Here is a 12,689-nt window from a genome sequence, read left to right as displayed (position 1 = left end):
ACTTGTTCCCAAATCAATCTTGTAAAGGGTAAGAGTGAACCTCAGGGGAGTTATACGACATGATCCATGCCTTGGGATCAATCCCTGGTATTACAGGAAGGAATGGGGGAGGGAGTCAAAGATGGCACTAGTTTTCTTTCAGCACTGCACAACTTTTAAAGCAAACAGCACAACACAACAAACACAAGGTCACAGCACATTAAAATGGAAGGTCTTCATCCCAATGATTCTGTGAAACCCATTTTCTAAAATTATTTTGCAGCTGAAAGAAGTCTATGGAAACCCTACTTCTTCTACCCTTACATGGCATAATATGTTGTATACAACTTTAAGATATGATTATCCAACTGGAAATAAAAGATGTGTACTGATTGATCCTAACGGTACTCCTGCTAACATCAGCTCTGCCACTGCTTTCTTCATTCTATACCCAAACTCAGGGTTTAGTTTTTTGGAGTTTTGGAGAATTTTAGAATAAGAATGCCATAGCTAATTCACAGGAGAACTTGCAGGAAATAATAGCTGGAAAATGAAATTACAATTGCTTTTTTCTAATTCTACCTACAAGTAAATATTCAACCTTATACAAAAAGCCTGGTAGAATATGGAGAAAAAAGCCTGAACTCAATCAACAGATAATACAACACTCATCAAGTTCCTTCAAGTTCAAATCTTGGGATCTAGGAACTTAGGATGCAAAGGATACAAGTGAGACAAGCATAGTGGCTCACTCCTAGAACCCTTGTATCAGAGAGGATAGCGCAGAAACTTCTTGAGTTTGAAGCCAACTTAACAATGAGAACTAGTCTCAGGCTAACCTACAGTACTCTAGCAAGGACACTGCCACTAAATAAATAAATAAATAAATAATTTTTTAAAAAAAGGTGAAGTGCCTGTTCTACTATCTGAAAGTCTAGATCCTAACCCTGAACAAGTCAATAATAATAAACATGTGTAATATCTGAATTCACAAGGCTCCCATAAAACTAAAAGTAACAACAGACTGCACTTTCTGAGACGCACTGAGCTTTATCCTTCCCAAATGGCATGTCCTTTATAGACCTCCTTACACGCATCTGTGCATCCCTGGAATAATCTCTTCCAAAACTGTTTTCCCAACACCTGTCCACCATCACAAACAGCACAGATCATAGCAGTAAATACTTCCCCATGAAAGCCAAGCACAAAAGGCCACAAATTTTATGCTTTCCTTTTTTGTGAAAGCCCAGAAGTTGGCAAACCCATAATGACAAAAGGTGATCAGTCTATGTCAAGGGCTGAGGGCAGAGGGAATGGACTGCTAGTGAGCAGAGTGAGGAAAATGCACCCTAATGACTGGGATGAATGTATCACTCAGTTGTAAGCCTCTACACAACACATCTAACATAGCTGACCTCCACCGAGAAGTTTACCCTGGAAAGAGTCAAGGCATATGATGAATGACACATGGAAAGCAATTAGAAGACACATGGCATACAGAAGGCACTGCTGTTTACTCTTATTTCCCTAGCTTTTCCACTGAAAGGAGTGCTATAATTTTTTTGTCCTTCCCCAGAATCTGATGTCCAATCCCAACTGACAGGAACCACCACCGAGGAGTAAGTCTTGACAGGAGGCAAAAGCTCAGTCTTGGACGTGAGGAAAGGGATACTAGCTCATCACACATCAGGTCCAAACTCTTTAATATATGGTCCAACTCCAGCTGGTCTAATCAGAACTTTGAATCCTGAGTGCAGTGAGGGCTCAGCTTCAACTCGTGCTGGTTTTTTGCAGCACATCTGTGATGAGGCTCCTGATGCCTAGATCCCCCTTCTTTGCTCCTGAACTCTGTAATTTGTTTTTTCTTTTCTTTTATATCGGCTAGAGTAATTTTGTTAATGTTACTGTATCCAAAATGTCCACAGCAGGACTAAGGTATATTTCTTTTCATTCTTCTGTTTTCTTAACAATTTTAAAATCCATCTTCTCCTTTAAAAGGTCAATCCTCTTTTGTTTTTCAAATAGCTTTCCGCAGTGCAACGCACAGAAACAAGGTGAGCAGGGTCATTTTCACATCCTGACTGACAAGGGCACTCAGGGAATACTTCTACTCCACAGTAAAAAACTATCACAGGAGAAAAGAATTCAGTTTTAAAAGACAATTTTCCAAAATCTATACAACAGATTACACTGCCCTAGAAATGTATTCTACATAAAAATAAAAACTTCAATTCTTACTAATTATTTGCTGTCTTCTACTACCCTTTTATTATAAAGCGAAATTGCAAAGAGTTTTGAACAGTAAATATTCATGTCTTTATTATAATTGTGTGCTTTTTAGGTAAAATACACTCAAATATGGCACGTACTCCAAAGATAGCCATCTATCCAATCCTACTGTGCAATAACTGGCTTCATTTCAACGACACAATCATTAATTATTTCAGGGCCAAAAAGCAAGTCCTCTGAGTCTAGTTACCTTTTTTTTTTTTTTTTTCAGAGAAATTTATTGTCCTAAGTTCCATTAATTTATCTTACTATATTTTGTATGGTCACTAACAATAAAGGATTGATAAGGTCTCATGTGTCCCAGGATAGCCTTAAACTCACTATAAAGCCAAGGATGACCCTGTACACCTAACCCTCCTGCTTCCCACAGTGCTGGGGTTACAGGGGTGCACCACATTAGACTCAGTAGCTCCTTTTCAATGTATAGTAAATACTCATTTTCAAACTCAAGCTGCAGAAATAGTCACTTTCCTTTTGACACTTAATTAGTAAAACTTATTTTCCCAATTCAACTATCTAAAATTAATCTTCAAATGCCAATGTGTCTTTAGATACAATATTTATTCTGAAAATACTGAAGTGGACTACACATAATTCTTCACTTAACTTGTATTATAATCAATCACTATAACCTTCCTACATATCCATGTTCATACTAAATTTAATAGTTCTAAAGATAATTATTTTTTAAAGAATGGATGCTTAAGAAGAAATCTCTTTAAAACTGAATTACAAATTTACCATTTTCTGAATACAGTTCATCCCCACATAGGGCAGTATCTGGAAGGATTGCACCTTGGAACTCAAATTTTAGGTCAGAGGTTCTCATGATCCCTTTGGGGGCCAAACAACCCTTTGACGGGAGTCATATATCAAAAATCAAATATCTGATATGTACAATTCATAACAGTAGCAAAATTACAGTTATTAAATACCAATGAAAATTTTTATGGTCGGGTCACCACTACTGAGGAACTGTATTAAAGGGTCGCAGCATTAGGAAGGTTGAGGACCACTGCTCTAGACCTACTCAATACCTCAGGATCCTTATCTTTAAAATGTAAATATACAGAATGTATTGCATCTACTTCTGTAGGGTTTCTGAAAGAGTAATAGCTATCTCAAAAAACGACCTGACAAAGTACCTTGAAATGGCTGATGTACATAACCCATTCAACATCAGTGGTTATGAAAGAGAATGGTCCCAGCATGAGGTGTAGCCTTGTTGGAGGAGGCAGTCACCAGGGACAGGTCTAAAGCTTCACCACACCCTCTCACACTTAATGCTCCCCTGCTCTTCCCTACTACGTACACCTCTTTCCTTTGTACTGCAGGGCTTGTGTTTCTAGGAAAGCCTCCATCAGTGCTCAGCTCTGTAATTAATTCTATGTGAATCACTAAATTCTGGGAGGGGGGGTGAGGGGGAGAATCATTACAATTTCACTTAATTTATCAAAGTAATGCAAAGTAAATGAATTCTAAAAAATGCTTGGAAGACTTGTTGCACTTACTTAAAATAATTGCTAAAATGTAAACAAACATTGTTCTCTATTTCAGACTAAATAACCCCAAACAGTTTACATTTTAACAGTTTAAAATCAAGGCTAAATGTAAAGTCTTTTGTACCCTAAATCCCTTTGGGATTGCTATCCCTCCTCTTTAGAAACCCTTTGTCCATACTGAACCCTGAAGAATAAATAAAGGCACTCTTTCTCAAGAGTATTGCACTTTCATGGCGGGCAACGCATACTGTTGTAGCTTGTTACATGATGGAAGCTGAAATAAATCATCTTCTAAAAAGAAAACAAAAGTATTTAGGAAAAAGTGATGCAATGTTCTGCAGAACATCTCTGTATACTCAGGTACCTGACAAGAAAGGGTAAAAGAATACACACAGTACACAAAAATCATTGCTACTCCTTTACTGGTTTTAAGCAACAGGTATGAAAAACCTAGTGAACTGAATTTAAAGCAATGTATTGGAAACGATTTGGAAGAAAAAATATGAAAAACAAAACAAAATCATTAAAATTTCACAAAACACCTCTTGAGAACATAAAAAATGTCATCTGTCTTTTTTGCTCCAATGATTATGAAATGTCTTTTTTGTGTCTTATGATGTAAAGGCCCACACAGTTATACACAGAGTATATTCATCACTATTTTACTCTAAAGAACCAAATTTAAAACAGCAATATCACCTATGTTACTTACACTGGTTAATTATGAATATTTACGGCTTGGGGAGTGAGAGTGCACATTTTGTTTTGTTTTTGTTTGTTTTTTGAGACAAGGTTTCTCTCTCTAGGGTTCTCCCTCTGTCTGTCCTGGACACACTTTGTAGACCAGGCTGGCCTCGAACTCACAGGAATCCACCTGCCTCTGCCTCCTGAGTGCTGGGATTAAAAGGCCTGCACCAACCCACCTGGCCCGGGAGTGCATTTTTTTGTAGTGTTGCTAGCACTCAACTGTTTTGTTCCTGCTTCTTTATGCATATAGCTATTACAGACAGGTAGTGTCATTAAAACCCTAACAAGTTCCAATATTACAGAGAGCACTGAATGCTTTTATTAACTAGAATAATTCTGTTGCAGGAAATACTGCTTGAAGCTACATTTTGGCCATTCCACACCTCTGCTTCCAAGCTAACATTTTAACCATGTGCACCTGTTGGGGAGTAGGAACTGCTGGACAGGGAATTTAGCACAACTGTGAGATGTCCCCTCCTAAAAGTTGGCCTCTCAGAAAACAGAATGAAATAGAATGATGACTCACAAGCCACACGCACTGCTGACTTGCTGGCTCCCTCGCTCCCGTCATGACATCCAGAAGCCGGCTCACAGTGTATTAAGGAAGCACTGATACTCAGTCTTTCTGTTCTTTTCTCCTTCAGTTCTCATTTCTTCAGCTTCAGTCTACAAACTGCTACCATAACTTCTGAGTATCTGTCTGACTTAGGAAGTGCCTATACGTCTCACTCCTCAAAGACATTTCCAGCTCAGAATAGCATTACAAGTACAACTATTCCAATTTTGCTGGGATTTTGCTGTCATTGTTGTCTTAGCATTTATTTATTTAGTGTGTGCTGCCAGATAAGGTACAACGACCACCTTCACCCACTGAGCCATCTCTCTGTCTCCAATTCTTAAGGTTCTTAAAATTAATTCCTGGGCAGAAGAGATGGTCCAATGGATAGAGGCTCTTGCTGCCAAGTCTAGGCACCTGCGTTTCATTCCTAGGGCCCACAAGGTAAGAGAAAACCAACTCTTCAAAGGGGTCCTCCGATCTCTACACCCACACTCAAAAAAACAAATGTTAAGCAAACAAAAACTAACTCCTTTATTGTCTTAATCATTCAAGGTTACAATCTTGAAATCCTCATTCATCAATCTACAATCTTAATTCCAAACCCAACAGTATCTCCTTCCCTCCTCTTAAATAAGCAAAAACCATACTGACCCAGAACTACAACAGGCAGGCCAAGGTCTGCTGTGAGATAAGAAAATAAGCACAAAACATGATGTTCTTTTAATTCAAAAGAGAAAGAGAGAAAGAGAACTGATTATAATTGCAACATACCATGTTCCCACTGTGTGCCAAGCTCTGTGTGAGGAACCGTTTTTAAGCATTATAAGATAAAAATAAGGTAGACAATTACAATTGCTAAACCTTGAGAAAATACAACCCCCTGCACTGGAAGTATCCAAAGCACATGGGTCCTTCTGTGGCAGGGCTTGAACTAAATTCAAAACACTTGACCAGAGTCCTTGCAAGCCACAACGAAACAGGATGCAACTTTAAAAGGGAAGGTAGAGATGAAACAGCAGTCTAAGCTTCTTCTACCTTCCTCTCCACCCCTACCACCAGTAGCCAACTATGAAATTGTACACCACTATATAATATCCACCAGGCAAATGGGGTTAAGTAGGCTGCTTAAGAATCATCTAGGAAATAGAGCATGCTAATTCATACTTGCAATCCCCATTCTTGGGAGACTGAGATAGGAAGACTGCCCTGAGTTGGGCCACATAGTGAGATCCAGGCTGGCCAGAGCTTTAGTGAGACTTGGTCTCAATAACAATAGGATCACCTAGGAAACCCACTTCAACACACACTCATAGGCCCAATCCTGGACACTCCACACACTGTGTATAGAATAGCTCTGATGAAGTTTTTAAAAACCATACTCCTAACTAGGTGTGGTGGTGCAAGCAAGTCACGTGTTTGCTCAAGTTGTGGGGACAACAGTGCAAGGCCACCCTGTGCTACATGGAACTCAGTATTAAAAAAGAAAAGAAAAGAAAAGAAAAGAAAAAAACAAAGCCATACTCCTAATTCCTGTTCACACTCATTCATTGTTAAAAACCAGGAGCCTATCTCTCAATATGGATCAGAGTTGCTGCTATACCAAGCCCTGTTGCTGGACCTCACTCTCCCACATGCAGTCCTACTGCATTCCACTGAGTAAATGATCTAAAAGCCATGCTCTCAGCATTAATAATCATTCTTCTTGGGAATTTAGATTCTTTATCAAGTAGAATTCTTTTACAATTAAAGTTCTGCTGAAGTATAAAACCTAGTGTACAGTAGGTGTTGAATATATTAGCTCACAGTGCAAAACTAAACTCACACTAGGTTACCAAAGAGCCCAGAATTCACAAAGGAAGCAAGCAGCCACGCACTGCATCAGCAGTATGCACAAACACACTTTTCGGTCCTTCCTTCCCTTTGGAAAATGCTCTCCTGTGCCTCTATCCAGCTCCTTGAGAGGAAGCTCAGATCGGACATTCATTAGAGCTTGCTTGACTTCCTGACCACAATCACTGCTTTCCCTAAAACCTGGAAAACAGCCATTACTATCTGAAAAGAACCTAACATCTGATTAACTGCCAGTATCAGCTGATTGTAGTTGGTCACAACACTAAACCTAGTACTCAGGAAACTGACATAGGAGAATCACTGCAAGTTCAAGGGCAGCATAGTGATTTCCACCACTCATCACTGCAATGAATATTCGCAAGTGAAGATGTGCAGATAGAGAGATGCATTCTGGGACATGCGGTGACACACTACAGCTTCCATAACAAGATATTTTCTATGTTTTGTTTGTGTGTGTGTGTTTTTATTGGGGGGGGGGCTCAAGGAAGGAGGGCGGCTATAAAGGGGCAGAGAGACGAGTGGGGCTGGTGTGTACAGCGGGACTGTGGTACACAATGAAACTCACAAAGAATCAATAGAAAGTTTAAAAATAACAAAAACCTCTACCTTTATCTACTATCTTTAACTTTTTAAAGTTAGCATTAAGATTCATAAGGACAGACTGTATTAGACATTTTTACTATAATTCCAAGAGTGACTGCGCTTCTGGGAAGTAAACCTCAACCATTCTCAAATAACTAGCAAATAAGTTAATTAATCCTTCTCCAACACAAAATAGTGAAATGATCAAAAACTTCAAGTGATGGATCCTTGAGGCTGCACACTACCGCTCCTCAGGCAAGTGGTAACCTCCTGGAGCTTAGTTTCTTGTCTACACAATACAAGTAGCCCTGCTCAAGGAGAAGGGGAGACACAGCATTCGCCACAGGTCTTGCGCATGGCTCTTACTAAATATGATTTCCTGAGAAACCCCTGAGTCAGTTTTCTTTATTTAACAAGGAAATAGTCCAAAAATTCAAATCTTCAGGAAAAAGAAATCTCAAGAAAGACAAAATATATTACTAGTTAACTGAATCAAATTCATAAGGTGAGGATTACTTTTGCAGTAACACAAGCAACAGTTAAGTTAAATTAATCTTACTAACAGAAAGAGTGATGCATATAGTTCTCTGAAAGGGGGATTTAGAAACACCACTGGCCTAAATACAGAACTTAGTTCAAGCTACTCCTCCACCACCTACTAACTAAATGGTATTTAGGGTAATATTCTCTTTTCTTGTAAAGAACAAGAAAAACTGTCACAGGTTAAGTAAGATATAGAACAAGTTAAAACCGTTGCCTTCTGGTTCACCAGTAGCCAACCTTTCCCTTCTGATCTTAAAAATAAACGCTCTGAACTGTGTTTAACAATAAACCTGGAAAGTTCACTAGACACAAATGCATCACAGAGTCAGTACAGGCATTTCAACATGAACCTGGCAAGCAGCAAAGATGCTAGCAGGAGAGTCTTAACCCGACTTCTTAACAGCAGTGGGTCTGTTACCTCAAACCACATACTCAAGTTATCAAGAATAAGAATTTTAATGAATGTTTGTTATCAAGATATTATGAATGTCCCTGCCTTTTAGACTATTAACACATTATGAACAGAATGCAAGACAGAAAGAGCCAATCCCAAGTATGTCTTCACCATCAGTTTCTCCCTGATCTCAAAGTTACCCTTTACTAACTTCTAGGATTTGGCCACAGGATGAGTTATAAAGACCTACTTTCACCAAAGCCAACAAAATTATTTACACTAACAGTTAGAACACTGCTTTTTACAAATAATTAGGTAGGTCTAAGAAATTCTTTAATTTATTTAAATATATCCAAGACTTGTAAAATAAGACTGTACACTAACCTGCTATTAAATTGGTGGAAATAAGCCACCAAAGCATTTTCTTAGTGAAAAACAAAACACACAAAGAAAAGAGAATCCTAATGAAACGAAATGTTGGCGAGATGAGCGAAAACAGGCAAAGCAGAACTCTCTTAAGATAACTTTATTTACCAAAGCATTATGTTCATTTAAAGCTTTAAAACTTCCTTTTCTCCTGGCTGCTTTCAGCCTGCTTCACTGCGGTCTGAAGCAGGGCCTTGTGCACTCTAACAAGGCACTCTATCCTAAACTACATTCCCAAGCCCTACATTTTGAACTACCAGCTCTCTGAGCAGGAATTGTATTCTACAATACTTTGCCAATACAGACCAAAAAGGTATGTTGACTTGTCATAGATATGAAAAAAGTATCCCTATCTTAAGTCTTTAGGTATTTGAAAACTACTTCATGACCTGAACCTAGGTCATGAACTTATACTGGGGGATCCCTACTCTTAGAGCTTGTAAGACCACCATCAAGTTTAACAGACTCCTACTTTTGCTCAAATTCTTTAATGAAATGGGATGGGCAACGTGTAAATGTTTCACTTAGTAATTGTAGAGAAAGGCTAAAGCTGGGAGGGGGCATCACACAAATCTAAGGGGCACCTTTGAATTTAGGGAACAGTTATTTCAGATGTGAAAGTCATTCTTGGACATGCTATTTATCTTGGGCACTGAGAGCTGTTTCCTATTATGGCTTAATGTGTGACTTTCTAAACTGCTGTATTTAATAGCAGTGGGGGAGCACATTCCTTTGAAAAGCAAAATAAATCAAACCAAATTGGGAAATTCAGATTATGAGGAGCTGGGCGTGGTGGCGCATCCCAGCACTTGGGAGGCAGAGGCAGGAGGATCTCTGTGAGTTCAAGGCCAGCAAGGTCTACATAATGAGTCCAGGGCAGCCAAGACTACACAGCGAAACCCCGTCTCGGAAAAGAAAGAAAGAAAGAAAGAAAGAAAGAAAGAAAGAAAGAAAGAAAAGAAGGAAGGAAGGAAATAAATAAATTCAGACTGTGATCAAAGGTGAAAATACTGAATAGAGGTGACTTTAATCAGTTTCATCCAGATCATAAATGAATTTTCAGCTAGCCTCTCCTTGTAAGATGAGATCAATAAAGCAAGGTAATGATAACCAAAACTGCATTTCAAGAGAGGGAAATAGACATATAAAATGAATAAAAAAAAAAGAAATAGCCTGCTAAAATTGCCATAGCATTATTTATAAGGTGGTTATCGACTACATGTTTACTGACAGTGATTTTTAAGGCATGAAGTTATTACACAGCAGCACCTGTCACTTCAGTGCAACACACCTGAAAAGTCCTATTCACTCTGGCTAATTCTAATCTTAAAAATGGGCCTAACATCCAACTATTCACCAATTAAACTATGAAAGGATAAACTTAAATATACATGTATAACATGTAAGTGTGTGTATGTGTGTGTGTACATATACATATTTCAGGGGTATAAGACTAGACTGGAAAGCTAACTTTAATAAGACGTCACCTAAGAAAACACACAGAAATTCGAAGACTAAGCTAATGTTTTCCAAGAAAAAAAAATATTAAGTTTTCCGTTGTTTTGGCTGCCTGTTGGCTTGTTAGAAATAAAGGCAGTAGAATTAAGATTGGAGGGATTTACACAGACTAACTGGTGTGGAGGAAAAGGCATCTTTTAAATAATTGTGGTATGGTGAATTGAGGGAAAAGGTTGGCAACTGTCCTCACAACCACTGATGCTTTGGGGCATTACAGAACAACACAGGCGTCTTCCCCCGCCAAGTGTTTCTACCTAGAACATCAAAATGTAGTCTTCTCTCTGGGTCACTACACAGAGCAAGTTTTAACTCTCGAAAAGGTACGTTAATACAAAAACAAATACAAACAAAAGCCACTACTTAAAAGTCATTTTAATCAACCACACTACTATCGGAAACAATTAGTTTAAATCAAACACCTCCCTCTATACCTCTATGCCTTTAAGCTTTCAAGATACTGCCACAAAACGAATCTAAATGTTTAGTTTCCAGGGTGCGTCCTTTCTCTTCCCTCTGTCTCGACCTTCCGTGGACACGAGAACATTTTTTTTTAATTCAAACCCATTGATACCCGGCACGCATAATCCACACTTTTTGCAACCTGCTTAATTCTGAAAAGTTCTAATAAGACGTGTTAACGTTAGAGACGAAAAACTACCTTATAAGGCTATAAAAGACGGAAAGCAGGAAGCGGCTTTGACAAAACTAAGGAAGTTGCAGCGCGCTTGCTCACTAAGGGACTTTTTTTTTTTTTTGAGGCAAGAGCAATAACCCTTATGAGATCTTCCTCCCTGGAACTGAAATGTGACTTGGTTCAATGGGCAGTGAGAGATGGGCTAAGCCTGGGTGTGGGGTGGAAAAAGAAGGCGGCGCGGTGGGGTCCTCTCCAAAAGCCCCTATTCTTGCTTCCTTCTCCCCCCCCCCCCCAACCCACACGCCCTGGAGATGGAGGGTTGTCACAGCGATCTTGCAAAACGTGCAAAGGAGCGCTTCTCTTTTTCCCTTGATCCTATGTCCGGGGGTCCCCGCGAGTCCCTCAGATCACAGGCAGGCAGGAAAAGCCAGGTGGGCCGGACGGCCTTCTTAGGAGCGAAGGGCCTGAAAAGACCTTCGCCCTAAGAGGCTGAGGCGACCGGACCCAGGGAGGCTCCCCGGCACCACCCCTCGCCAGTCTGGCTGGCTCTCCCCCCCCCCCCCATTCATCTCCCTCCTCCCCGCTCGTTCCCTGGCTCAGTTTCCCCACCCAGAAGCCCCGCCGTACCCCGTGCCACAGTCCACCACACAGGCCGGCAGCCGTCCCGCCATCTTCCTCCTCGCCTGCCGCTGCCGCTGCCGCCGCCGCCGTCCGTTCCGTGCTGCTAGAGGCCGGGAGGATGGAGATGAGAGCTAGCTGACCATGCACTGGCCTGGGCCGCCCTCGGTCCTGAGGGAGGAAGGGAGGGAGCTGTGTGGGAAGCCCGAGCAGTAGCGAGTGAACAGCAGGCTAGTTACTTCCGCAAGCCCCGGCAGGCTGGCCGGCCGGCAGGCTGTCCCCGCCCTGCCCCGCCGCGGCCTCCTCCTCCTCCACCCCTCCGCTCTCTCGGCCCTCCTCCTCCTCCTCCTCCTCCTCCTCCTCCTCGCTCCCGCCCCCACCCTACAACTTCTTCCCCTCACACTGCCTTTCCGCGGGTAGCCAAGATGGCCGCCGCTGCCGACGCCCCGGCCAGGCCAGGCCCCAGGCCGCGATCGCTGCCACTTCCGGTTCCGGGTGGGGTGGGGCGAGTGCGCGCTCGCGCGTACGCTGTCGCGCGCCGCCGCCCGGCCTCGGCTCCCTTCCGGACATCCACGAATTCCATTTCGGGTACTCAAAAGTCTGGAAACCCAGAAGCCAAGCTGAGCTTGAAGGGTTTTTTTTTGTTTGTTTTTTTGTTTTTGTTTTTTTCTGAAGTGGCTGGCTGCACACGCGCGGTGGCATGCATACGTATTCTGTGGCTCCGGTTCTGACTTGTGAAAACAGCCACTTCGAGTTTTCTGGCTGGTGAAAGCCCAGAAGTCAAGAACAGTTTCCAGTCCTGAAGCTGGCTTTTGGAGGTGGTGGTGGGTGTGAGCGTGCTCCTTCTCTGCTAGCTTGAGGAATGAAGAGAAGCGCTACTCTACTCAGGGGTGAGGGGTGAGGGGTTAATTGGAAACGTGGTCAGCGAGCGGCATGCCCCCTTTATCGCTATAGCACATCTTGATAAGCAGTCAGGAAAGGGATGCACAAAGGTTTGTGTCCTGAAGTCAGTTATACTATTACATTGTAGGTTGCTAGCTCCCCAAA

At 41.4% G+C, this 12,689-nt stretch overlaps 1 protein-coding gene across 2 annotated transcripts in view; it reads right to left on the bottom strand.

Moving 5' to 3' along the window:
• The window catches only part of ACTR3 (actin related protein 3), a 44,227-nt gene extending 32,104 nt beyond the window's left edge, over positions 1 to 12,123 (bottom strand). The window contains exons 1-2 of one of the 2 annotated variants that reach the window (XM_084793042.1): positions 12,044 to 12,123; positions 11,652 to 11,813 (exon numbers count right to left, since the gene is read on the bottom strand). In XM_084793042.1, the coding sequence (XP_084649168.1) occupies positions 11,652 to 11,695 (44 nt within the window). In that variant the 5' untranslated portion in view covers positions 11,696 to 11,813; positions 12,044 to 12,123. Of the gene's footprint in view, positions 1 to 11,651; positions 11,968 to 12,043 lie in introns of those variants that run through there. The other variant, XM_084793041.1, reaches the window with a different exon arrangement.
• Positions 12,124 to 12,689: the final 566 nt, after the last annotated feature.

This window comes from Acomys minous (assembly GCF_964271855.1).
Source record: "Acomys minous genome assembly, chromosome: 1".
Lineage (NCBI taxonomy): Eukaryota > Metazoa > Chordata > Mammalia > Rodentia > Muridae > Acomys > Acomys minous.
Note: the sequence above shows the minus strand (reverse complement) of the source record. Positions and strands in the feature narration are given on the sequence as shown.